The 27,542-nt window shown below is 54.4% G+C and overlaps 1 protein-coding gene and 1 long non-coding RNA gene across 3 annotated transcripts in view; one reads left to right on the top strand and one right to left on the bottom strand.

Annotated features, from left to right (window-relative positions):
* Positions 1-532: 532 nt before the first annotated feature.
* LOC123383446 lies at positions 533-21,219 on the bottom strand. The gene is made up of 3 exons (XR_006593172.1): positions 20,970-21,219; positions 2,164-2,279; positions 533-837 (listed from the first exon to the last, which is right to left on the bottom strand). It is a non-coding gene; the product is annotated as an uncharacterized LOC123383446 (long non-coding RNA).
* A 313-nt stretch (positions 21,220-21,532) lies between these two features.
* PPP2R3B (protein phosphatase 2 regulatory subunit B''beta) overlaps positions 21,533-27,542 on the top strand; it is a 62,071-nt gene continuing 56,061 nt past the window's right edge. For both annotated transcript variants that reach the window (XM_045051192.1, XM_023249514.2), the window contains exon 1: positions 21,533-22,453. In XM_045051192.1, coding sequence (XP_044907127.1) covers positions 22,118-22,453 — 336 coding nt within the window. In that variant the 5' untranslated portion in view covers positions 21,533-22,117. The remainder of the gene's footprint in view (positions 22,454-27,542) is intronic.

The following is a 27,542-nucleotide window of genomic DNA, read 5'->3' as shown; positions in this document are numbered from 1 at the left end:
CACGGGACGCATAAGCGATGAACCGGAGACCTGAGGAATTGGACTGGGCCACCACCACCGCGCGTGGCCCGGCCACAGATTACGTCTAGATGCCCCTTGATTGACTGTGGCTCACCTGCTGCATCATGGAAAAGCCGAACTTTGTCACAATAAAATTAAAGCGCTGCTGTATGCGATTAGCCACGTTCTCCGTAAAGTGTGTAACAAACCAGGAACCACAACGCGGGGGCTGCTTCTAATCACACAGATTGCCACAATGGTTTACATCAAAAGGGGGACATAACTGCCCATGAAGGGGTCTTTTTCTACGTCTTTTTTTTTGGTATGACTTTTCCCCATTAAAATGGTTAAGTTTCGTCTAAAATTATTACCTCCTGGAACAAAAAGCACATTTTTGTCCCAGGAAGAAAAAAAAAAAAAACAATTATGCTATTCAATTCGCCGCTACAAAGATGTAGTGTAATACGAGGTAATAAAACAGAAAGAACAATATAAAGTAAGCGTTGCCCAGATTAAACTGCCTAATGGAAACCTGACAGAGCGGAGCAAGGCTGCTTTATTGAGAAGGCTTTCACAAACGTGTAATCAATAATAAAGTTTATACATCCTGTCTCCTGACTTGATTAAAAAATTCTTCTATTTATTAAATGCGTCCGCGTGGCTCTGAGCCCTATGGAAACAGCTGTGCTGAATCTGGGGTCGTTTTTCTTCCGAGAACACTCAGCATTCCGCACCAACCTGCTGCGTTTTCACCTTCCTCGAACGCAGACGCGCGGGGCTGGGACGATTCACGTTCGTCTCGGAGAGGACTTGACCCCACCATGGTGGACTCTCTGTCTGTGAGGGAGGCGGGAGAAAGGACGCGGAGATATGGGTGCCGGAAGTCGGCATCCTGCATTACCCAAAACGTGTCGTTTCTGCGGTAAAATCTCACCTCTGTGATTTAGGATGATTCCTGCTTCCAACGCACAGCACGATAACAAAGAGTTTTAATAACCGGACTCAAGGTCGGAGCTGCAGCCTTGAGGGCAGCCCTAATGCCCCAACTGGGGACGCTCGTCTCCTATTTGTTCCTGGCCAAAGGCGTCTGTCCGCACAAGAATGGTGGCAACATTAGGAGCACACGGGTACGCACAGAGCACCAGACGTTATAGCAGAAGTGGCTCCCATGTGCCTGCACCCTGCTTCCACAGCCGATTCTCTGCCCGCCATGCTGTGGCAGGACAAGGCGAGTGGGAGCTTGGGAGGGAGAAGAGGGAGAGCATCTATCTGCCCACTCGCAGGTCACAGCACCCAGCCTCAGCCCTCGGCTCTACTCCATTCACCCCCACTTGGAGGAGCCCCGCCTACAGGAACGCATCATCCGGTCAAATGACATGCCCGCCAGCTACAGAAAACCACACGGCCTGTCCCTGCCTGGCCTCAGAGGGCCCTCTCCTGAGCATGGGGGGAGGGAAGTCGGGAAGGCAGTGAATTTGCTCCCTGGGGTCACCTGGTCAGCAGCGCCCCTCCCCGCTAGCTGCAGACACACACGCGCACACACACACACACCACAATAAGACACATAAACACACACTCACACAAATATCCATAATCACATATACACATGAGCACACACACACGTGCGCGGTCACAAAGTCACACACATGGTCACACACAAATATCCATGATCACACACACACACACAATCACGCGCCGACACAAATGTATATAACCAGAGACACCATCACACACATATACACACACAGTCACACACTCGCACACACGTCTCTCCACAGATATTTTATTCCTAAAATGGGGTGCAGAAAGATAGCACTGCTGAGCAGCAAGACTCAGGGGGTGTTATTTTTCCAACCAGGAAGACACGGGCTCTGGAACTGTGGGCACGTGGCTCACCCCTCACTCACCCCCAAGAGGGCAGGGCCCTCTGTTCTAGCAGCCAGCTTCAGAATGTTCCAGAATTCTGGTGACTACAGCAGGTAATCAGGGCACCTGCACGTATGGCTTCAGAGCGTGCTGGTCTCTGCGGGAGTTCCGAGATGGGGGTGGGGGGAGGGCTCTGCTACATCGAGGAGAAACCCCATGTCAGCTCATCAGTTAGCACTGTCTCCAGAACAGACCACCTCATTGATGCATTTATTGATGTGTTGAGTAAAAACCTACCGTGTCCCAGGCACTCTCTAGGGGCTGGCATCCCAGCAGTGACGAAAACCAGGTCCCCTCCGTCAGTACAGGCTAGGGTGGTGCTCCAAAGGGCACATTAAATCTAGAGTCAGAACCTAGAAACATACACATAGAACATAAAAAGTAACCAAATCAAACTTCTACGGATGTAATAACAACGTGTGAGATGAAACACACCGAATGGGATTAACAGCAGATAAAAAATCAGAGATTAGTGAACGTGAAGATGTAGCAATATGAAGATATAGGAATAAAAACTATCTCAAATGAAATGCAGGAAGTATGAAAATTGTGTAAATGAAGAGAGCAGGCTGAGAGAGAGACGGAGTCATGGAAGACGGAGACAGAAAAAAAGTTTGAAAAAATAGTGGCCGAAAACTTCCCAGATTTGGTGAAAACTGTAAATCCCAAAACTAGGAATTCTAACAAACTCTAAGCACACAAGCTCTGAGGAAAAGGACATCAGGGTATGTTGTAATCAAACTGCTCCAAACCAGAATGAAGAGAAAATCTTGAAAGGAGCCAGAAGTGGCGAAAGACACGGCATATACCTAAGACCAAGACAGCCCTGAAGGCAGACTTCCTGTCAGAAACAGTGCAGAAAAGAAGGCAGTGGTGCGAAGAAAACTGTCAGCCTCGAATTCCATACCCAGCAAAAGTAGCTCTCAGGAACACCGCAAATGTTTCCAGGCATATGACGAGACGTGTGACAGCTGAAAGAATGTATCGCTAACCCAGCCTCAAATTCCATACCCAGCAAAAGTAGCCCTCAGGAAAACCACAAATGTTTCCAGGCATATGATGAGGTGCGTTACAGCTGAATGCATGAAAGCAGGTCTTAAAGCAGCAGGAATCCATCACCTCCCTTCTGGAGACCAGACACCTGAGATCCAGGCAGACCAGGGTTGGCTCCTCTTAGGGGCTCTGAGGGTGCAGCCGTTCCTCTCCCAATGTCTGGAGCAGCCAGTGATTCTTGGCGTCCCTTGGTGCATGGACGCATCCCCGGCCCCATCTCCGCCTCTGTCTTCACATGTCTTCCCCCCACGTGCACGTGCATGGCCAAATGTCCCCTTCTTACAAGGACACCAGACCTATCAGGCCCCACCTGCATGCCCTCGTTTGGACTTGATTACCTCTAAAAGGACTGCATGTCCAAATTCGGTCACATGCTGAGGTCCTGGGCATTAGGACTCCAACACGTGAGTTTTTGGAAACAGCTCAGCCCGTAACGGATGTGAACGGCACACATCTCTCAGTCCCTGTGTCCATCCCTTTGCATGGGCTGTCTCTTCTGTGTAGAATGGGCTCCTACCCCCTCACCCCACCTCCTCCTCCCTTGCTGGAACCGCCACCTCCCCCACATTGCTGGCAGTCCCCAAGCATATCATCCTGCTGTTCACCAGTTTCCCCCGAACTGGGAGCTCCTCGAAGGTACATCTCCCTGGCTTTCCTTGGGGTCTACGTGAGAACGTGAGTCCCCGTGAGTCTCTTGAGTTCCGAAAGGACCACAGGCAGGGCAGGGGTGAGGTGCCAAAGCCAAGGAGGGAGGATCTTTTGGGGATGGTTGGTGATCAGAAGCAGCCCTGTGTTAGTAACTCTGAGGAAAGCATCTGGGGAGGGATGCCTGGGTGGCCCAGCAGGTTAAGACTCTGACTCTTGATTTCGGTTCAGTCACGGGGCTCGTGGGTTCGAGCCCCATGTCGGGCTCTGCGCTGACAGTGCGGAACCTGCCTGGGATTCTCTCTCTCCTTCTCTCTCTGCCCCTCCCCTACACATGCTGTCTTTCCCTCAAAATAAATAAACTTAAAAAAAGAAGGAATGTGGGGACATGACCGTGCCCAAGGGGAAGTAAGAGGGCCTTAACTCTGAACGATGCGTCAGGGACTAGAGGATTTATTGACCGCCAAGAGGGCCCCCGCTCGCGAGTGAGTTGGCATACCAGGAAAAGTGAGGGAAGGAGGCACCTTCAGACACAGCAGGAAGACGGCCAGGATGGGAGGGGGACACCTACTGTTCCCCTTGAGGACAAGAGCGGCCCCTGCAGAAAGCCAGCCCGGGTCGTGCTGGGGCTGTGGCCTCAGACCCCGACATCACAGGTTTCACGCGCTCTCTCACGAGCCGGGTGCACAGTGCCCAAACCGCAGAGATGTTAGCCCATGTAGGAATCCCTCTGTGTCGCCGCCCACACCAGCACGGCCACGGGGCCTCATCCTTCCTCTTCCTCCACCTGTTTGCCAGAAATAGAGCCGCTCGGGTCGCCCGCTGTCAAGTGCCTCGCGGAGGTATGCGCCCCCGACGCCGGCCGCCCGCTCTGCGTGGGATCTTTTTAGAGTGTCGACATCCAGCCCACTTGTGCTGTGGCCAGAAATAACCTGTCCCGCTGGGATGTGCAAGGCATCCGGGAGACGCGGGCTTGGGAGCATCTAGTCCAGCCTCTGTGGGCACGGCTGCTGGGACGGAACACACGAGGAGAGACACCGTCCTACAGCCTCCACCCGACCAGACGCGGGAGCCCATCTGCCGTCCATGCCTTTGCGTTGACCTGTTCGTCCCGAGGACTCACAGCGATGTTTTCATCTTAAAACAAACAAGGGGCACCGTGGGGGGGGGGTGCTCAGTCATTTCAGCATCTGACTCCGGCTCAGGTCATGATCTCACAGTTCAGGGGTTCAAGCCCCATGTCGGACTCTGTGCTGACAGCTCAGAACCTGGAGCCTGCTTCGGATTGTGTGTCTCCCTCTGTCTGCCTGTCGCCTGCTCATTCTCTCTCTCTCTCTCTCTCTCTCTCTCTCTCTCTCAAAAATAAATAAACATTAAAAAAATTTTACGGGCAAAAAAAAAAGAAATTTTTTTAGGGGCGCCTGGGGGGCTCAGTCATTTCAGCATCCAACTTCGGCTCACGTCATGATCTCGCGGTTCATGAGTTCAACCCCTGCATCAGGCTCTGTGCTGACAGCTCGGAGCCTGGAGCCTGCTTCGGATTCCGTGTCTCCCTCTCTCTCTGCCCCTCCCCTGCTTGTGCTCTGTGTCTCTGTCTCAAAAATGAATAAACATTAAAAAATTAAAACAAACAACAAAACAAAAAGTCTTCTGTCTGCTGTCTGTCACTATGATTATGTGCGTCTTGACCACAGTCTCTGCTTCGAGAGCTAGAAATGCAGCTCGATGGTGCTCCCGGCACTCAGCACCCGCCGAGGGATCCCTCCTGGGAGCCCCAACGACGGTGACCCGGGCCTTGTGCACCTAGCTGTGTTGCAATCTTGCATTTACACACCTGCGGTCCCCGCAGACACGGAGCCCTGAGTCCCACTGCCATCCACTCTATGCCCCCATTGTCACATGGGTCACACGGCACCATAATTATCCTCAGATGTGCCTGTTCCTGAGGTCGGACGCGCAGGCAGGTTCCCCGGTGCCCTTGCAGCCTGTGGGAGTGGGGTTATCACGCGCCATGGGCACAACCTGTGGAATGCGTGAACAGGGGGACGTCTCTGCTTCTGACAGAAGTGATTCAGCGTTCGGTGAAAATGTATCACTCCTCAGAAAGCAGTTGGCTGCACAGTCCCACGGGCAGGGGACCCTTGTGCCGCCCAGTGGCCTGGAGTCATTTCTGGGGGACACCCCCCCACACACACACATGTGGCCTCTGCAGAGAGTCCTTGTGTCCTGAGGGTGCCCGGCCACCATCACAGGATCCCCCTACAGAGTGAGCTCCTCCGGCCACAGCAAGAGAAGCCGCACAGCCAGCACCTAAAATCCACAGGTTGGAGGGCAAAGCCATAGAGGCAGGCTCTGTCCCCAAACCCCTCCCCCACCAGGCTCGCAAAGTCTCCATCAGGCCAGCCGCCTCTGCACCCCCAGGGGGAAGGACAGCACCTGTCCACAGACCCTACCCGACAGCCACCTGGAGAGGCTCAGCAGAAAGCTGGGAGGAATTCGAGGCATGGGGCAGGTGTGGGGACAAAATCCATGTGCAAAAGTTCAAAGCCATCTTGATAGTTCATGGGGTTATGAAAGTAATGCAAAGAGAGATACCAAATTATATATAATAGAGTGTACTATGTTATATTGTTACGGGATATGCATACACATATTATCTGTAACTGTTCTGTTATACAACATATATACACGTATGATATATTTCTGTAACGTATTACATACTCATGTATTACATAAGTATATGATATGATTATATTTTCAATTCTATATGCATATGATATAATGTTGCGGAATATTAGATATATAGTTCTAACGCACATAATTTTTGTGGATACGTGTATGTGTACTGGAAACTCTTTGCTCATCTGGACTCCAGTGAAAACTTTCACTCACAGCCTCAGATGTTCCCCTGGGTCTTTCTGTGTGCACATATGTGATTTACGAACCAGTGGTATGTTTATATGGACTGTAAAGGAAATACTTGTACTTTCAATCTTTCCATTTATTATCTATCCGTTTTATCTATCATCTATCTAATCTATTCATTCATCCATCCCTCCCTCCATCCATTTTCTATCCGTCTATTGTCTGTCCATCTATGCATCCATCTGTCCATCTATTCATCTGTGTATCATGTATCTATCATCCATCCCTCATATCTATCTACCTATCGTCTGTATCCATCCATCCATGCATCCATCCATCCATCGTATCTATCTATCGATCTATCCACTCCTTATGTCTATCGTCTATCTACCCATCCATCCATCTATATACTATTTATCTTCTTCCTTCCTTCCTTTCTTTCTTTCTTTCTTTCTTTCTTTCTCTCTCTCTCTCTCTCTTTCTTTCTCTTTCTTTCTTTCTCTCTTTCTTTCTTTCTTTCTTTCTTTCTCTTTCTTTCTTTCTTTCTTTCTCTTTCTCTCTCTCTTTCTTTCTTTCTCTCTCTCTTTCTTTCTTTCTCTCTCTCTTTCTTTCTCTCTTTCTTTCTTTCTTTCTTCCTCTTTCTTTCTCTCTTTCTTTCTTTCTTCCTCTTTCTTTCTCTCTTTCTTTCTTTCTCTCTTTCTTTCTTTCTCTCTTTCTCTTTCCTTCCATCTATCATCTACCTACACCTCGTTTTCACCCCGTGTCTGGAAGGAAAATCAGACTCATCGTGTGTGCTACTTTTCAAAGACTCAAGGGCCAATTGCCTTTGTGCATTTCCAGGGAAAGATCTCGCACCGTCTTGGACAATGTGATCAGGTTTGGGTTTCAAGTCGGTCAGAAAGGAGACTGAAGTTAACAACACACTTCTTTCGTGTAACCCGGTTCTGACTCTGCCACAGTCCTGGCCGTTAGCAAGAGGCAATTCGACAGAAAGTTCACGAGCTGTGCAGGCAAGATGGGTCTTGAACCACCCGCATCACTGACGGTCGTGGGAACGTTCTGTGGCTCCCAGGGAAGCCGTTTGCTGTACGTGAACCTCAGAAACGTCACCAACTCTGAGAGGTCGCCCATCGTGTCACCGGGAGAGCATGTCAGGGGCTGAAGCAGGCCCCCGGTTCCCCACACCATCTTGTCCCATCTGTGATGTGAGCACAGGGTAGACAGGATGCACCCAGCACTGTGTCTGCTTGGACCCAGAGGAGCTCTGTGCCCCCACGGCTCCCAGAAAGGCTCACAGAGCGTGTGTTTCTGCCATGGAAGTGCCTGGTGGCGTTCGACACTGAGGATTAGGAGTTAATTACATACTTTGGATTCTGGAGCCAGACAGTAATGCGGCTTTAATGCCATGCGTGGCTGTGATTTCCTGAAATCTGCTGGTACATAACCTCTGGGGCATGACCAGGAGCCCTTAAAATAACCTGACTTACGTGCTGCCAGAACACGACTTAATTCAGCCGTCCTCTGCAAGGGCATTCTTTCCACACGGGCTGCTTAGGAGGACACAGCACATGGCTGGGGCCGGCAAAGTTGGGGCGTCCTCCCGAGCCATGGGATGGCACTGTGATGTTGGGGGGGGGCAGCCCAGGCTCGTCAGTTTGTCCCAAGTCGCCCCCACAATGCTGTTTAAGACCATCATCCTGGACTTCTGCTTGGACACAGAGTCAGGCCTCCATGCTGTGTTCTCTTCCCAGGGATCCCCAGTGTGTGAGTGCCCCCTGGCCACATGACAAATGACCACACACTGGGGTCCTAGAACAGCATGAACTCATCCTCCCCCAGCTCTGGAGACCAGAAGTCTGAGATCCAGGAGGGGCAGGGGTGCTGAGATCCAGGTGGGGCAGGGCTGCTGAGATCCAGGCGGGGCAGGGCCGCTGAGATCCAAGCAGGGCAGGGCCACTGAGATCCAGGCAGGGCAGGACCACTGAGATCCAGGCAGGGCAGGGCTGCTGAGATCCAGGCGGAGCATGACCCCTGACACCAGGTGGGACAAGGCTGTGCTCCCTCCAGAAGCTCCAGGGAGGGTCCTTCCTGCCTCTTCCAGCTTCTGGGGCTCCAAGGATCCCTGGGCTCCTAGCTGTCTCCCTCCCATTCCATGTTCTGGAAGTTAGGATATGCACATTTCTCTTGGGTAGCCCCCATTTGGCCCATTACACGTGTTTACCTCGCCATAATTCCTTCCTGAGTAGGTAGGACATTTAGAGATTCTCACACGCACACATGCACACACACACACACACACACACACACAGCCACATGACCCCACCGCAGACAAGCATTTATATCACATTTCAGTCCTGTTGTACCTAAGCAGCAGAATTTCTGGGTCAAAGGCCAAGTCTATGTTTAACCCTTGAGAAACCAGCAGACCAAGTACAAACTGCACGGCGTCCCCTGTGTGTGACACGACTCCCAGGGGCTCCCTATCCCCATTATGACAAGGCCCTACCAGCCGGCACAGCTCACACACCGGCATGTTATCTCGGCCCGTGGGCTCCAGCCAAAAGCCTTGGTTCTGCCCAGACACAGGGAGCTCATTCCTGCCTCAGGACCTGCCCCCTGGATGCATTCTATGCCTGGGACCCTTCCCCACGTTTTCGGGGCTAATTCCCAGTGTTTTGTGTCTCCAGACTGCGCAGCTGAGAGGAGCCAGCGAGATCCTCTGGAACAGTCCTTCACAGCATCAGAGACACCCCCTCTGTGTCGCCACCCCTCCCCAAGAACAGCAAGCCCGTTTCTGCCCTTACGCTGTGTGCAGTAACCAGTCCTTAATCAAGATTATTCACGTCTGGAAACAGAAAGACCTACAGTCACTGTCTTTTCCGGGGGGGTGGGGGGTGGAAGATGAGATCGTGACTGGAGATCTTTGTTCTCTTTATCCTGGGCCCATATTTTTCAAGTTCTCTCCAATCAGTCCGTATGTATTTTATAACCCTCAAAGAAAGAAAGAAAGAAAGAAAGAAAGAAAGAAAGAAAGAAAGAAAGAAAGAAAGAAAAGAAAGAGGAAAAAGAAAAAGAAATGATCCAAATCACTCACTTTGGCTATCTGAAATACAGCCCCATGTCGTTAAGAAAAATGCTCGGGGTCAAATGTAGGTCTTCAGCAGGAAAAAAAACCGCGTTTACCACAGCAAGCACCGACCGGCTGCCTTTATGCTGACGGACACAGAAGACAGTATCACATCCCAGATCCTAAGAGTTTCTGCCTCATTTTTCAGGGGCAGATGTATGCCCTAGCAAGAGTCCTGCCTCTGCGGCTTTCATTAGACTAAAGAATTATCCAGAAAACAATCTTTTCTTCCTTAAAGACAAATTTGTGAGCTGTCTCCCAATGCCGTACATTGCTGAGGACAGTGAGATTGCCTTCTGCCCTTTTCTTTCCCAAAGTTATTTATAGCCTACGCTTTTCCAAAACAATTTTCATGCAGATTAATTTTTAGCCCGTGCGGGTTCACTATGGGAAATTTGGGAGACGGAGAGAACATTTTTTAAATCACTTACTACCTCTCTCGACCACGCTAACGGAAATGATTCTCACTTTGAGGATTACCTCCTGGTTTCTCAGAGGCTATTTTGACAGAGCGCACATCCTGCTTTGCTACGTAACCATCCCCTTTGCCTCTGTAACGAGCACATATCCTGCGGTCTCTGTGCTTGCTTGTAGCCATTGTCTTCGTGTGCAACCCTGCAGACTGTCCAGAGTAAACCTATCAAAACTCACTGAACTCATTCCGTTCTCGATCGTCTCGACTGCTTTCAATTTTTTCACCATTACGGGTCTTTCAGTGCTGGAGAGTAGCGCTCGCTGTGGGGGGCTATTTCCACAAGAGTTTCACGGAGGGAGGATTTGGAACCGCATCTTGTGAAGGTCCCTGAGCTATCCGAGCGCAGCAACAATTCGCTTCTGAAGACATCTAAGGCAGCGTGCAAAAGCCATGCAATCCGTTCATTACATTAAAATAAAGACCGGCAGCCTGCAGGGTGGAGGGGACCTAGCCACCCCCCGTTAGGTGCCTTCCCTGTATCTCTTCCACCAACACAGGTGACCCCACCAACCTCAAGGAGGGCAATTCTGCTCAAGCTCCGCAATGATGTTTTTCTGGCTCCGTGCAATGGAATCAAATAAAAGATTCCCCCTCCCCCATTACTTAAAGGCTGTACCGCATGACCCCCAGGAGTTCCAGAGATGAGACAGCTCATCTTCTAAGGGGGCCGGACGGGGTGTTGATGGTGAGTGACTGAGGGCTTGTTGTAGGTATGTAGGTTCTGTGGCCACAGTGAACACGGGTACTGTGTGAGCCTCTGGGGATGGTCACAACAAATGACTCCACACTGGGAATTTACAACCACAGGAAGCCATCTTCTTCCAGCTCTGGAGGGCAGAGTCTGGGACCCAGGTGGGACAGGGCTGCTGAGACCCAGGCAGGGCAGGACCCTTGAGATCCAGGAGGGGCAGGGCCGCTGAGATCCAGGCAGGGAAGGGCTGCTGAGACCCAGGTGGGACAGGGCTGCTGAGACCCAGGCAGGGCAGGACCCTTGAGATCCAGGAGGGGCAGGGCCGCTGAGATCCAGGCAGGGAAGGGCTGCTGAGACCCAGGTGGGACAGGGCTGCTGAGACCCAGGCAGGGCAGGACCCTTGAGATCCAGGAGGCGCAGGACCACTGAGACCCAGTCAGGGAAGGGCTGCTGAGACCCAGGTGGGACAGGGCTGCTGAGATCCAGGCAGGGCAGGACCCTTGAGATCCAGGAGGGGCAGGGCCGCTGAGATCCAGGCAGGGAAGGGCTGCTGAGACCCAGGTGGGACAGGGCTGCTGAGACCCAGGCAGGGCAGGACCCTTGAGATCCAGGAGGCGCAGGACCACTGAGACCCAGTCAGGGAAGGGCTGCTGAGACCCAGGTGGGACAGGGCTGCTGAGATCCAGGCAGGGCAGGACCACTGAGATCCAGAAGAGCAGGGCCGCTGAGATCCAGACAGGGCCAGACCACTGAGATCCAAGCAGGGCAGGGTCGCTGAGATCCAGGAACGGCAGGGCTGTGCTCCCTCCAGAGGCTCCAGGGAAGGGTCCTTCCTACCTCTTCCAGCTTTTGGGGCTCCAGGCATCCCTGGGCTTTTGGCCACGTCCCTCTCATCTCTGCCTCTGTCTGTGTGTGGCTTCTCCTCTGTGTCTGTGTCTCCCCTCTTTTGTCTTTTGTAAAGACACCTGTCATTGGATTTAGGGTCACCGTCATCCAGGTGAACTCACCTAGAGTTCCTTCACTCACGTCTGCAAAGACCCGATTTCCAAATAGAATGCTATTCTGAGATTGCAGAATGGTTCTGCGGGCTTTTCTCTTGTCAGGTCGCCAAATGCTCATCGGAATCTGCAAGGTGAGGGCCTTGAGGGTGTCACCAAGAAGGACACTGAGGCCCAGAGAGGGTGAGGCAGAGCCCTTGTCACCAGCAGGAAGACAGGGACACAGCGGGGTGACACGTCTCCCAGCTGCATGAGTGAGAGCAGGCACGAAGCAGAAACAGCCCGAGCGTGTGTAGACAGAGGAACAGATCAAGTGTGGTCCACCCTCGTGTGGGACGATTACTTGGCCACGTAGACCCGGAAACCACAACACTCAGGGAGAGAAGCAGAGACAGAGCATGTGATTCTGTTCCTACGAAATGTCCACAAGCAGGCCAGGTCACGGACAGGAAGCAGATTCCTGGTCACCAGGGGCTGGGGCAGGGGAAGGACAGTGACTGGCAAGGGGACGGGGTCTCCTTTTTGGGGAATGGAAGTGTTTTGGAACCAGAGAGGGGTGGCATCCACACCGTATGTGAATGTGATTAATGCCACTGGACTGGTCACTTGAAAATCGTTAATTTGGGGGTGCCTGGGTGGCTCAGTCGGTTAAGCGTCTGACTCTTGCTCTGGGCTCAGGTTATGATGTCATGGTTCACGGGTTCGAGCCCCACACTGGGCTCTGGGCCGACAGTGTGGAGCCTGCTAGGGATTCTCTCCCTGTCTTTGTGCCCCTCCCCTGCTCATGTGCATGCACAGTGTCTTGCTCTCTCAAAATATATACACAAATAATAAAATAAAATAGCTAGTTTTATGTTATGTGAGTTTTACCTAAACAAAATATTTTATTTTATTTTATTTTTTTTTACTTTTTTTTTCAACGTTTATTTATTTTTGGGACAGAGAGAGACAGAGCATGAACGGGGAAGGGGCAGAGAGAGAGGGAGACACAGAATCAGAAACAGGCTCCAGGCTCTGAGCCATCAGCCCAGAGCCTGACGCGGGGCTCCAACTCACGGACCGCGAGATCGTGACCTGGCTGAAGTCGGACGCTTAACCGACTGCACCACCCAGGCGCCCCTAAACAAAATATTTTAAATAAAAGTTCGAAAATGGAAGCGTTGTAGGCGGTCACGCGGTGTTCTGAGAGGCCCAGGAAGAGATGTGCCCAAGGCACGTGAGTAGCTCAGGGAGCCATGGAAGGGACAGACCCAGCCCGTGTCGGCTGGCCTGTCGGAGGCGACCCGGAGCCCCAGGACCGAGGCTGGTGGGAGCTGGGGTCTCAACAAAGCCCCCACAGCCCTGATCCCTGCGTCACTGCACCTCTGTCGAGCCCAGGAGACAAGTGTGGCCAGCCGGGCGGGGCTGCTGGAACACCTGGGTTCCCACCTGTGTCCAGGTGAGGAGGGGCCGGCAAGGTGGTGACACAAAGAAAAAGTGCACGCAGCCCCGGGTCACAAGGGTCACTGGAGAGCGGGGTCCGCGTCCAGGCCACTGTGAAGTCGCGTCTGTGAGCAGACCAGGGGCGGTGACGTCACGGAGGTCTCTCTGGCACCTAGGTCAGCTCTGCCCTCCCGCCCGGGTCTGGGGGTCCAATGGTCCGCCCTGCCGTCCAGCGCGTATGAGACTGGAGTCAGCCCCTGCTTGTACGTGGGACCCTGGATGTCCAGATCCACGTGTCCGGGTGGGACTTTGATAGGCAAAGTCTTCCTTCTGGAAACACCCCCAGAAAGCCAGGCTTCCCCGCCGCGGAGCTGGTCTGCACGCGTGTTTTCCCTCTGACGTGTCAGCTGTCTGCGGAGCGCGAACAAAGCAGCTCAGCACCCCGCGTTCCGGCGTAAGCCAAAGCCCCCACTCGGAGATCGCAGTGGGGGGCATGTCTCACTAGGAGCCGGGTGCTGGTGATTATTATCGCTAACAACGCCCAAGTCGGCTGAGTCACGGGAGCAGCACGGCGGAAAACGCCGCGGTCTGCGTCTGTCCCCAGCATCTCCCGGAGGACGGACACGATCCCGGCCGCAAGCGCCCGGCTCTGCCCGCAGCCGGGCCCCAGTCTTGTCATTTTCAGCTACTGATTCTTGACCCAGACACCACGTTCTGCTCAAGCACCCCAATCCTGCCCACACCCCCGATTTCTGGGCCACCCGCGTGGCATCATCTTCCAACCTGCCGCGGGATGTATGTGTAACAGGGTGCCCGTAATTCTCCGTCACCCCCAAAGGGCTAATCTCCCCCCCCCCTTCCGCAGGTGCTTATCAGGGTCTCCACGGTGTAATGTGCACTTTAATTCTCCACTGGGGGCCACCCTTTATTTGTTTATTTATTTATGTATTTTGGCGACGGAGCTGGTGCTGGTAAGGTAATAACGGGACGCAGGGTCTCCACGGCGTAATGTGCATTTCTGCACTTTATAGAATATTGAATAGACTTCATTATTTCTTTCAATACCGGAGTGCATTCCGCCGTTTGATTACCTGAACCAGAAGCATTTCCATACGCCATCCATCACCCTGACCAGTGCAAAGCACTGAATATTCAGATTAAATTGGAACTTTTTCCCTACGAATAAGGAATTGGATTCTATTCTGTAATATACAGTGTCTCCGGGGACAGGAAATTGAGTTGAAGGTTGCGGAAGGCGAGTAAGGAAATTTTATTATCCAAATACAAAATTCTTTTCCGTATCATCAAACCCTGAAACGGAGCCGTGGGGAACCAGGGGGTCAGCAGAGGATTCCATCAGAGATGAAAACGGAAAAGGGGGCATTTTTCGATGTAACTTTTATTTCTCCAAACGAGTGCTGAGCACGGGACAAAGAGGTATTTGTCAAGGTCTGTGGCCTTCCTCTGACGGATCAGGAAGCAGTCTCGATGAATTAAAAACGAGGCAAAGCACCTCCAGGAAGTTTCGTGCTTGGAGGCCAGAAGGCGGAGCCCTGAGGGGGCTCACACGTCCCTCGTGGACCCCGGGCACAGAGACGGTGCCCACGTGTCCGTCCTGTGCTCTTTGTGCTGCACTGAGCGTCGTAGCCATTCGACCTCAAGGAGAGGACACAGCCGGCCTTTTCCTCCACTCCTGCCCCAACCCAGAGATTCACTCTCCGGAGCGCGGAAATAGGTTTCCACGACACGTACAGAGCAAAGACCGACCGATACCTCTTAAAACAAAAACAGAAACAAAACAAACCAACAAAAAACAAACAAAAACCTCATGCTCTCTTATGAGACCCAGTAGCAGGCATCCCCGGGCATTCTTTGGGAGAAGGACTGATCTCCTTGGACTTTCCCCCGATGTTTAAACTACACAAAGTGGGCCAAGTGTGCTCATTAGACAGAGTAGCTCGAGCCTCCTCGAGGGCCACTCGTACCAGCCGGATCAAAGCACAGATGCCTGGTTTTCTTTCACTAGAGTCTTCCCGTTTTAACAAGGACCCAGGGTGTTAGTTCCTGGGGCATCCATAACAAAGTCCCATAACCTGGGTGCATAAAACCACAGGAATTCATGCTCTCCCAGCTCTGGAGACTAGAAGTCTGACATCCAGGCAGGGCAGGGATCCTGATCCTGGTAGGGCAGGACCACTGAGATCCAGGGGGGCAGGACCACTGAGATCCACAGGGGCAGGACCACTGAGATGCAGCCAGGGCAGGACCACTGAAATCCAGGCAGGGCAGGACCACTGAGATCCAGGAGGGACAGGACCACTGAGATCCAGGAGGGGCAGGACCACTGAGATCCAGGCAGGGCAGGACCACTGAGATCCAGGAGGGGCAGGACCACTGAGATCCAGGGGGGCAGGACCACTGAGATCCAGGAGGGGCAGGGCCACTGAGATCCAGGAGGGGCAGGACCCCTGAGATCCAGGCAGGGCAGGACCGCTGAGATCCAGCCAGGGCAGGACCACTGAGATCCAGACAGGGCTGTGCTCCCTCCTGAGGCTCCAGAGGGTCCTTCCTGCCTCTTCCAGCTTCTGGGGCTCTAGGCGTCCCTGGGCTCGTGGCTGGGTTCCTCCTGTCTCTGCCTCTGCCTTCACGTGGCTTCTCCTCTGTGTCTGTCTCTCCTGTCTCTCCTAAGGACATTGTCATTGGATACAGGACCACTGTGATAGAGGATGGTCTTATGTCAGGTCCTTCACTTTATCACATCTGTAAAGACCTATTTCGAATGAGGGTCCCCTTCCCAGGTTTGAAAGTTGAGACGTGGACATAACTTTTGGGGTTGCCACTGAACACGCACACCCAGGGTGGGGGGAACAGTCACTTACATAAGAACAAAAGTTTCGCTTTTCAGGCCCACACTCGGCTTGTGAGCACGTTAACCTGATTTTCAGGTGACGGCCCCACCGGCCAACATCTGCAAATGCCTGGTCGCTTCATCCTTTAAATAAGGCTGGTTCAAGCCCTGCATTGCGCTCTGTGCTGACAGCTCGGAGCCTGGAGCCTGCTTCGGATTCTGTGTCTCGCTCTCTGATTCCCCCCCACATGCACTCTCTGTCTCTAAAAATAAAAACACATTTAAAAAAATTTAAAAATTGAGGGGAAACTCACATAATGTAAAGATAACTACTTCAAACTGTACATCTCAGGAGCATTTAACACTGTCCCAAAGTTGTGCAACCCCCAGCTCCGTCTGGTTCCAGAACATTCTCAGCCCCTCCAAAAGGACACCCTGTCCCCTTAGGCATCAATGCCCAGCGCCGTCCCCAGCAGCTGAGGGCCATTAATCTTTCTGTTTGCATGGATTTGTGTATTCTGGACATTTCACATAAAATGAATCGTGCACTCCGTGCCCAGACTCACCTGCCAGACTTTAAGTGTTTGTTTCTTTTGAGAGCGTGCACGCATCTGGGTGAGAGCAGACAGTGAGGAAGACAGAAGCCCAAGCAGGCTCTGTGCTGACAGCACAGAGCCCAGTGCAGGCCCTGAACTCACAGACCATGAGATCACGACCCGAGCCAAAGTCGGACGTTTAAGCGACTGAGCCACCCAGGTGCCCCTCATCCCTGCAGTTTCAAAGTTCTCCGTGTTGTCTCTACAATTCTGATTGCAAAGCAGCCCATTCTAGTCTGAACTGGTTGGTGTCTTTCGGGTTGTAATTTATCAAATGCAGACATTCTTTTTTTTTTTTTTTTCAACTTTTATTTATTTTTGGGACAGAGAGAGAGAGAGCATGAACAGGGGAGGGGCAGAGAGAGGGAGACACAGAATCGGAAACAGGCTCCAGGCTCTGAGCCATCAGCCCAGAGCCCGACGCGGGGCTCGAACTCACGCGAGATCACGCGAGATCTCGCGAGATCATGACCTGAGCCGAAGTCGGAGGCTCAACCCACTGAGCCACCCAGGCGCCCCTAAGATTTTGTTTTAATGTGTATTTGTTTTTGAGGGAAACAGAGACCAAGCACGAGCAGGGGAGGGGCAGAGAGAGAGGGAGAGGGAGACACAGAATCCGAAGCAGGCTCCAGGCTCCGAGCCATCAGCCCAGAGCCTGATGCGGGGCTCGAACTCACAGACCGCGAGATCGTGACCTGGCTGAAGTCGGACGCTTAACCGACTGCGCCACCCAGGCGCCCCTCAAATGCAGACATTCTGATCCTTTCCCCATATTTGTCTCTTTCTCTCCTCACACCTGCACATTCTACCATGTAATTGTGCACTGAGTTGCCTAATTATATACATTGCCGCTCCCACCCCATTAGACTAGGAAACCTTTGAGATCATGAACATAATTTTATCTGTGTCCTCAGGCTTGTACCATACTCTCAGAAACCCAGTAGGAGGCAGTTTAATCATGCTGCGTTCCAGCAAAATAAATACACTGTAAGTAAATTGAAACAGAAATAACTTGGGTGCCTGGGTGGCTCAGTCGGTTGAGCGTCCGACTGGCTCAGGTCACGATCTCACATACATGAGTTCCAGCCCCACATCGGACTCGGTGCCTGGAGCCTGCTTCGGAGTCTGTGTTTCCCTCTCTCTCTCTCTGCCCCTCCCCTGCTTGCACTCTCTCCCTCTCTCTCTCTCAAAAATAAACATTAAAAAAACTAAACATAAATAAAAAATAAAACTGGGCTCTTGAATCAGGAAAATAGACGGAGGTCTGGAAAAAAAAAAACAAAACGCACACGTGCATAACCTCTGTAAAACTCTTTCCTGTGGATGAAAGGGCAAATCTGAACAACCTCCAGTCCTTTTTTAAGCATTTATGATTTTTCCATTCTCTTTAGTTTGTTTAGAGCTGCCATAAATTCGTTTCATTTTTGTTGTTTTGCTCAACATTTTTATTTGTCTCTGAAATCTTTTTAAAGATTTTTATCTTTAAGCAATCTCTCCACGCACGTGGGGCTGGAACTCACAACCCCGAGATCAAAAGTTGCTTGTTCCTCTGGCTGAGCCAGCCCGGCGGCGGCCCCTTCTTTGGAAGCTTATTAAAATAGGAGCTAACAGGGGTGCCTGGGTGGCTCAGTCGGTTAAGCGTCCGACTTCGGCTCAGGTCATGATCTCACGGTCTGTGAGTTCGAGCCCCGCGTCAGGCTCTGGGCTGATGGCTCAGAGTCTGGAGCCTGCTTCCGATTCTGTGTCTCCCTCTCCCTCTCTCTCTGCCCCTCCCCTGCTCGTGCTTGGTCTCTGTTTCCCTCAAAAACAAATACACATTAAAACAAAATCTTAGGGGCGCCTGGGTGGCTCAGTGGATTGAGCCTCCGACTTCGGCTCAGGTCATGATCTCGCGAGATCTCGCGTGATCTCGCGTGAGTTTGAGCCCCGCGTCGGGCTCTGGGCTGATGGCTCAGAGCCTGGAGCCTGCTTCCGATTCTGTGTCTCCCTCTCCCTCTGACCCTCCCCCGTTCATGCTCTGTCTCTCTCTGTCTCAAAAATAAACGTTAAAAAAAAAAATAAAAAAATAAAATAAAATAGCAGCTAACAAACTAAAATTACTTTTCAATTACCAGGTCCATAGGGCATTTTACCTAAAATCTCATTGCTTAGGTTGGAAAGTGTTAATGGATGTTCTCTCTGCTTTTTGTCCTGGGGGCAGTGACACCGTAGAACAAAACACAATGACCCTAAACAGCCTTTGCTGCAAAAACTTCCCAAGGCCACTTCATCCATGGTTCTGCCTCTGGAAACCTATCATGGGAGAACCACCCTGCTTTGAATCAAGGGAGAGGCAGTGATGCTGGGTCCTGGGCTGTCTGAGTCCCACAAGGAAGGGGGTGCAGGGGAGACGGGCTGGCTCCCAAGAAGGAAACGATCCAGCGACGACAATGCAACATCATGGAAGGTGCCCGTCAGCTCTCCCCACCATTGCTGAGTGTTCAAGGCTCGACACAGGAAAAGACCAGACCCCTACCCTTCCAAACTGTACGAAAGGACGTCTCATTGAGCAAGAGACAAAAACCAAATGTTGGAAAGGAAATCCGTGAGGAGCAAAGTGCAGCAAAAAAAAATGAGGAAGAGAGAAGCAGAATTCATAAATAGGATGCAGACGGGCCAATCCGAAGACGCTCTGACACAAGTTCAAATGGCTCCTCGTTAGCTTTTGACAGGAAGTCACTCGAAATCAAACACATGCACATTGACGGCTATCCTGGGGTTCGTTTTAAGGATAGAAACGAAGCTTGTTCAAGAGAAGAAAAAGCAACTCGTTTTGGAGGAACACACTTGGCAGAACTAGACTCGATCGCCCTGTGCAGCTGCACAAAGCGGGCGTCTTTGCAGCTTAGGGTCAGCCGGGGACCTGGGAGATGCAACCTCGCGGGCGCTGTCTTTGGGGCGTCTTTCCTTCCCAAGTCCAAGTGCGCCATCGGCCTGCTCGGCTCTGCAGGCACGCACGTTGTTATTTTGTTAGTCATGTTACGCAGTGATGGGAGGCAGGAGAGTCTGCCTGTCCGAGGCTGAGGACGTGCAGACCAGCTGCTCCGAGGGGCCAGGTGGGTTGTCCACAGAGGGAACTGCACTCAGGTGGATGAACGAAGGTGCCTGCGAACCATGCCAGCACCCTCCTCTCCAACCTCCCCCTGGATAATACCCCAGGGAAGGTGACCCAGCTGTTCCTTGTCCCCCACCCCCAGAATGCAGAATCTTCTGGAATCTACCTCTCCACTGGCACGCTCCCCACCCCCACCCATCTCTCCTGGGAGCCTCTTGACACTCCCTGGAAGTCAGGCAGGATGGGGGGGGGGGCATCCTTCCTGTAATCAGCAGACTTTGCTCCTGTTTAGGGGCGACCGTGCACAACCCTGGCCCCAGGGGGGGGGTGGTCTCGGGGCCCCACAGCACGTTTGTCCTCCCAGGCCAGGATCTTTGCGGGGGCCAGTACATACTGAGGGTGCATTCTGTTTCTGTCCCGGACCTTATTTCTGTCCGGCTGGCAACCGCACAGGCACTGCCTTGGGCCCCACCACTGCGCCCCGGGCCCCGGGCGTATAAAGCCACCTTGTGCAGGCGCTCAAAAAAGCCCTTTCCCCGCCAAAACCACAGCGATGCACGGGGCAGTGAGTGGCAGCTCCTTCGCAGACCCGGGGTGAAAGGCGCATTTGTTCCCGGACAAGATGTCTGTATGTGATAAACCCAAAGGGCCATCTGTATTAATATTTACTTCTCTCCAGAAATGACAGTATGGCACACAAGCATTTTGCTTCCCAATTAACAGAAACAACTTCACAGAATTCCTGCGTTATGGCGCCCTCCCGAAGAGAGCATACCCCGATTTTTATCTGCAGGTACGAAACACAGACTGGGTTTGAAATCATCACACACACAAAATAAAACCAGAGGGTTAGTGAGTCTAGCTATATATACTTATACTGCTGAGAAGCAGAATCCAGCTCGTAAAACCTTCAAAGTACCCCTAAAAGAGGGGGCAGACCCCAGTGAATTTTTTTTTTTTTTTGCAAAATACGTTAGGAAGAAGAAAGCAACTTTGAGACACAAAAGGAAGGAGGTGCATGTAGTGCAACGTGCGTGACTGAACGAGTCTGTTAAAAGCACAAACGGAAATAGGCTACGGGGGGGGGGGGGGGGGGAGCAAAAGGCCATTTCAGGACCTAATTTCACCTCCGGCAAAAGAGATTTATTATTTTTGCAATTACAAAAGCAGTACGTTCTCACGCTAAGCAGCCAATTTTTAAGAGATCTACGTCTCCAAACCTTCCTTACCGTGTGAGAAACAAAATTAACGTAAACGGGGTTGCCTACTTATGAAATCTGCAGCCCCAGCCTCGAGCTCGCTCTCGACAGCCACAGCGCGCAGTCGCGTTCTTGTGCTCGGCGGGCACGCACTGCGCATGCCCGCGCGCGCCCCCGGTGGGCACCCACTGCGCATGACCGCCCGTGGTCGGCCCGGCAGACGCCATGCCGGCTCGCTCCCGGCTGGCACGTACTGCGCATGGCCGAACCGGCAGGCTACATCGCCACCTCACCCCGCCCCCCCCCCCCCCCCCCGCCACCACGGCCAGCACGCACGCGCGGCGCATGCTCCCACTTCCGCGGCCCTCCGGTCTCGCGGGCGTGTGCCGCACCCGGAAAAAAGCCTAAAAGCAGAACGTGGTCATGTCCGGCGGCCGCCGCTCTTGCGTCCCCATCCTCGCAAAGCCCCTACATCCCCGCAGAGCCCCCCGGCGAGGCCCCAGCTGGTCCCGTGCACGCCGACCTGCGGCGCCCGGGGCCGCCGTGATGACGCCACGCGTCGCGGTGACGCACGACGTAGGCGACCTTCTTTGGGAGCGCGGCCGGCGCGCCCGTTTTGAAGCTGCCCTGAGCTGCGCGGGCCTCTCCGCGGTCCTGCCGGTCCGCCTCCGCTGGGCCTCGGGGTCCGCGCAGCCCCCGAGGCGCCGGCGGCGCCCTCAGGCCGGAACCCCGGCACTGCCCTCACCCGCGTCTCCGGACCCCGGGCTCCGGGCCTGCGAACCCCGCCTCCCCGGGAACCGGGCTCAGTTGCGAACCCCGCCTCCCCGGGAACCGGGCTCGGGGCCTGCGAACCCCACCTCCCCGGGAACCCGGGCTCAGTTGCGAACCCCGCCTCCCCTTGAACCCGGGCTCCGGGCCTGCGAACCCCGCCTCCCCGGACCCCGGGCTCCGCTGCGAACCCTGCCTCCCTGGGCTTCAGGCCTGCGAACCCCGCCTCCCTGGGCTTCCGGCCTGCTACCCCCACCTGCCCGGACCCGGACCCTAGGCCCGCAACCCCCCACCGGCGGCCTTCATCTGCCCCGCCGAGGTGCATTCAGGCCAGACCCCGGTTCCTGGCGTCAGGCGGGGGTGCACACGGTGGAGGGGGCTCCTGGGGAAGGAGCGTCCGAGCCTCGGAGATGCCGCCCGGCAAAGTCCTGCAGCCCGTCCTGAAAATGAAGGTGGACGAGCTGTTCCTGTGCTGGCTCAGCGAGTCCAGCACGCAGACGATGCTGCAGGACTGCTTGCAAAGGATCAAGACGCCCGGGAGGACCGAGATGGGCGCCGGGGACGCGGGGCATCCCGGGCCCCTGTTGGCAGCGGCCGCCCCTGCCTGCAAGCCCGGTGTGTTCGATAGCCTGGGGGCGCCCAGCCCGGCCCCCGCGTCCGCCGCGCTCCCGCTGGGAGCCGCCACTAGCCCCAGGAGTGGGCCACACGTTCGAGGGCCTCCTCGTAGATCCGCAGGGACCAGAGTAGTAAGTGACTCTTGCTTCTGCTAACAGCTGCGAAGGTAACTTGGGTCGCATGTCCACGTGTGGCTCGGTGGTGGTGGAGGAGGCCGGTGGGAGAACGTCCCCCGTGAAAACTTTCGTATTTAGGCTGGTTTTTTTTCCCCCTGAAGGAAGCCCCACAGCTGAAAAATTTTATCATTGCCCGAGTCCCAGGTTGGTCGGAATTTTGAAGTTTGTGTCCAATTTCTTCAACTTTTGGTTTTAGGCATCTGCTTCTCGGCAGTTTATCCCCCACTTCAGTAAGAATCTTAGAGGTTTCATCCCTCACTTGTCTACTTCTGCCCTTAAATCGTCTGCAATAGTTAGAGTCGGTCAGAGGTGTACAAGACTGTTGATTCCTAGCATTTAATACTGCGTCCGCGTAGAGTAATAAAACGTCCCCAGGTGTGACACAAAAAGGTGTGGTTGGGTGCGCACAATGTACCTACGGTAGTCCTAAAGCCTGCAGTGTTCAGAACATTCCAGGGGAACTTGTTGGTGACGTTCTAAACGTTTCCGTTGCACCTAGCGTCCTGTCCACGACGCCAAGCTATCAGAGTACCGCTGAGTCACTGGTTTCCCAAGCACGAACCGACATGGCGAGCTGTACGGCCCTGCAGAGACCCGCCTGGCCCTAAATTACTGCTGGCTTTCTGAGCTGTTCTAAGGGATCTAGGACGCTTCCCAGAAAGTCCGTCTCCAAGGACACGGGAAGCAGTCCCCAAGGCAGAGCTAGAGACCACGGGGCTTATCTCTACGCCTGTAGGCACCCCCCCCCCGACCATCCCTTGAGCTCTGGCCCAGTTCCCTGCCCCCCTGAACTGCACGGCCTCAAGGCTCTAGAGCATTTTGCCCGAATCGCTCATTTTCTGAAGCAGTGGGATGTGTGACAAGGGCCAGAGCTCAGAAAGCTTACTCTAGTGGGGACAGTCTTATCCGTCCCCAACATGGCATTTGTAGTCCCCGGGTTTGCTGAGGTCCCCAACGTGGCATTCATAGTCCCCGGTATTGCTGAGGTCCCCAGCATGGCATTCGTAGTCCCTGGGATTGCTGAGGTCCCAACATGGCATTCGTAGTCACTGAGGTACCTGAGGTCCCCAGTATGGCATTCGTACTCCCCGGGTTTGCTGAGGTCCCCGACGTGGCATTCATAGTCTCTGGGACTGCTGAGGTCTCCGACGTGGCATTCGTAGTCCCCGGGATTGCTGAGGTCCCCAACGTGGCATTCATAGTCACCGAGGTACCTGAGGTCCCCAGCATGGCATTCGTAGTCCCCGGGATTGCTGAGGTCCCCAACGTGGCATTCGTAGTCACCGAGGTACCTGAGGTCCCCAGTATGGCATTCGTAGTCCCCGGCGTGGCATTCATAGTCCCCGGGATTGCTGAGGTCCCTGACGTGGCATTCATAGTCCCCGGGATTGCTGGGGTCCTCAACGTGGCATTTGTAGTCCCCAGGATTGCTGAGGTCCCCAACATGGCATTCATAGTCACCGAGATACCTGAGGTCCCCAGTATGGCATTCGTAGTCCCCGGCGTGGCATTCGTAGTCCCCGGGATTGCTTAGGTCCCCGACGTGGCATTTGTAGTCCCTGGGTTTGCTGAGGTCCCCAATGTGGCATTCGGAGTCCCCGGGATTGCCGAGGTCCCCAACGTGGTATTCGTAGTCCCCGGGGTTGCTGAGTTCCCTGACGTGGCATTCATAGTCCCCGGGATTGCTGAGGTCCCCGACGTGGTATTCGTAGTCACCGGGATACCTAAGGTCCCCGACGTGGCATTCGTAGTCCCCGGGATTGCTGAGGTCCCCGGCGTGGCATTCATAGTCACCGGGATACCTAAGGTCCCCAACATGGCATTCGTATTCCCTGGGATCGCTGAGGTCCTCAGAGTGGCATTCGCAGCATCCGGGAATGTGAGCTGGTACTACGTGAACTGCCCGCTTTGTGTTTCGGTACATTGCGGTCATAAAGCCCAACACCACTCAGAAGTGAATTCTTATATTTTGTGACCGTGTGACCTTGTGTGAATGCTCTTGGGGCTGGAGGTATTGGCAGGCCAGCCCTGCCCGAGGAGGGCCACTTGGGTGAACAGGACGTATTTCTGTAGGGCAACCAACGAGGCACAGACAAGCAGGGATTAAGTTTCTCGGGTGCTCGAAGCAGGGAGAGCTTGGTTGTCTCCACTGGGAGAAATTGCAGGAACCGAGTCCTGGGAGTCCTGGGACTCGGGGAAATCACTGGATTTAGTGGGAAGGGGCGAAGGGAGGGCGTTGCAGGAAGGAAGTTCAGATGGGTGACCCGATGAGCGTCTTGCCCTGCGGCCTGAGTGGGCTGACAGCGGAGGGCCTGCGGATGAGCCGGGACCGGTGGCTGTGCGCCTGAGGGGTTGGCCGGGACGCAGCCCTCTGGGCTGGGACGTGCGCTTGCCTCCACCGCTGGCTGCGCGGGCGTCTGAAACGTGTGCGTGCCGTGGGGGCGGGGTGTGCCCAAGACCCTCGGGTCGGGATGCTGGGAGCCGCTGGCAGGTGTGTGGACCTGCAGGGAGTCCGGAGCAGGAGGGGTCACGGAGGGTCTTGCAGGTCCACACGCCGGAGTCACAGAGGTCGGCGGGAACCGCTCGCGGAGGCCTGGTGGAAATAGTTTCCTCCTCTGGTTCGCGGTTTCCGTGACGGGCGCAGGGAGTGGTTTTGAGGGAGAGCGGACGGAATGCTTTTTTCCCCAAGAATTTTCAGAAAGTAGTGACGATCTTGTGTGGGATTTGAAGTTGGCTTTAAACGCGTCTTCGCGTATTTGGAATTTTATGGACCGTATCCATTGAATTTCGAGAACGAGTTACCCGAGAGGACCCATCTTTTTACTGGGTCCCGATGGTAAGGCCCCTTCCCATAGTCCCCTTCAGCGCATCGCGTCAGGCCGCGGTTACAGAGAGAGACCCGATGTCCGGCCGCGGGCGGGCAGGGCACGGAGGGCTGGTGCTCGGGGCTCTGAGGCACAGATTCTCACCGCGGAGAAACCCTTCCCACGGGCACAGACACACGGCTGACCGCAAGCCCTTTGCAGCCCAGCGCAAGCCCTTTGCAGCCCAGCGGCTTGGGTTCCGCAGCTGGGAGGGAGGGGCGGGAGGAGCGCGGACCGTGGAAACGACACACGGCAGCCCCGATGCGCACGGAGAGCACGTGCATGACCCGCCCAGGGACGCTCGCTAGGCACAGATGGCTCCGTGTGTTTGGCCGACGTGTTACGTGAGAGGGGCACTGGGCACGTCTTCCCAGCTCTACGTGGGCAAAGCGGGGTCCTGAGCAGGAAGGGCTCCGCGCGTCCGTCACCCGCGATCCCAACCAGCACGTCTCTGCCGCTCAGAACACTAACTGCGTCTGAGGAAGCTCTTTTGAAGGGAAGCCAGAGCTTAACGTGAACGGGCTGTTTGTTTACCTACGTCCTCTCCCAGCGACAAAGCCCAGGAGACAAAGCCCAGGTGCTGCCCATCCTGTGGAGCTGGTGGGCGTGGCTGCCACGTGCAAAGGACAGGGCACAGTGAGGACAGCAGCTGAGGGCCCAGCTTGCCCAGTGACTGGCTGAGAGCTCCTCCGGCCCCTCCGGGGGGCGTGCGTCCCAGTAACCTCCTGCCGCCCTATTTTGTTTAAAGTATTTTTTTTATCTCGGAAAGAGGAGAGCGTCAGTGGGCAGAGGGGCCGAGGGAGAGAGAGCTGAGCTCTGAGGCCGACACAGGCCTCGATCCCATGACCCTGAGGCCGACACAGGCCTCGATCCCATGACCCTGAGGCCGTGACCTGAGCCGGAAGCAAGAGTCGGTTGCTCCACCTGCTGCTGAGCCCCCCGGGAGCCCCCCAGTAACCTTGTGCCACTTTAATTCGCGTTTCGTAGAGGAAACGATGTGTCCTGAGATGGGCACCTGAATCGCACGGATGACGGCCTAGTTCTCCGTCACGTCCCGGAGCGTTTTCAGCGCACACGGCTGAGAAAGGAGTCACTCCTCACCCCCGGAGGACTTCAGTCGGAGCCGTGCCAACGCGCTCGCTGATGGCACGCCTCTGCCTGCCGCGGACGCCGCTGAGTAAAATGTTGGCTGTAAAACCTACAGCCACATGTCAGATGTTTGATGCTTTAAACACGTTCTTAAAACATCAAGAGCGCTTCCTGCGAAACATAGTTTGTGCCACACTCTTCCTTCCTTCCCCAAAAGTCTTTTCCCTCCAGAAATGGTAATTAACTTCAGAAAAACGTTCATGCATAAAATGCCCTCAGTAGAGTTCTAATTTGTTTCTTAAAAAGCTGATAGGGAGCGGATAAGAGTCCTGTGAGGTTTGGGGCGCCCGGGTGGCTCAGCGGGTTAAACATCGGACTCTTGGTTTCGGCTCAGGTCATGATCCCGCGGTTCACGAGTTGGAGCCCCACATGGGGCTTCACGCGCACAGGGCGGAGCTTGCTTGGGATTCTCTCTCCTCCTCTCTCTGCTCCTCTGCCACTCGCTGTCCGTGTCTCTCTCAAAATAAATAAACTTTTAAAAAAAAGAGCCCTGTGAGGCTCAGGTGGCAGAGAGGCGGGCAGGTCTTGGACTGTGCACATGGAGCCCAGGACACTTCCCTCCGCGGCCCCACGGGCAGGTCCAGCGTGGGACCTGGTTGTACCTGGGAGCGGGTCCTCCCGGGGAGCAGGCCCGGCAGGTGTCACTCCCCTCCACGGTGCCGCCCGAGGACCACGGGACTCAGAGAAGTGTGGACGCGCCGGGTGTCCCGTCCCCACAGGGACCTTCACTTCACTTGTCCGCAGCCCCGAAGGATGTGCTCGCCCCTCAAGGAGAAGGTGATGCAGACTGAACGGCGGTTGAAAGCAGTGGTCCCCAGCGCTGGTGCCCTTCACGGTCACGTCTGCATTGTGTCGCTGATGCCGTCCCCCCCGGTGAAGCCCCTCCTGATCCGAGACCTGGGGGAGCGGTTCAGCAGCGTCTGGGCTCGTGGCCAGGCCCTCAGTCTTTATGAACGAAGGGTCCTGTGTGTCCAGCCGGCTCTCGTGGTGCCTGCTGCACCCCACCCATCGCTCCCTCCCTCCCCACGCTG

The sequence above is a fragment of the Felis catus genome, chromosome X (assembly GCF_018350175.1).
Source record: "Felis catus isolate Fca126 chromosome X, F.catus_Fca126_mat1.0, whole genome shotgun sequence".
In the NCBI taxonomy this organism is placed as follows: Eukaryota; Metazoa; Chordata; class Mammalia; order Carnivora; family Felidae; genus Felis; species Felis catus.
This window is presented reverse-complemented; position numbering and strand designations above follow the sequence as displayed.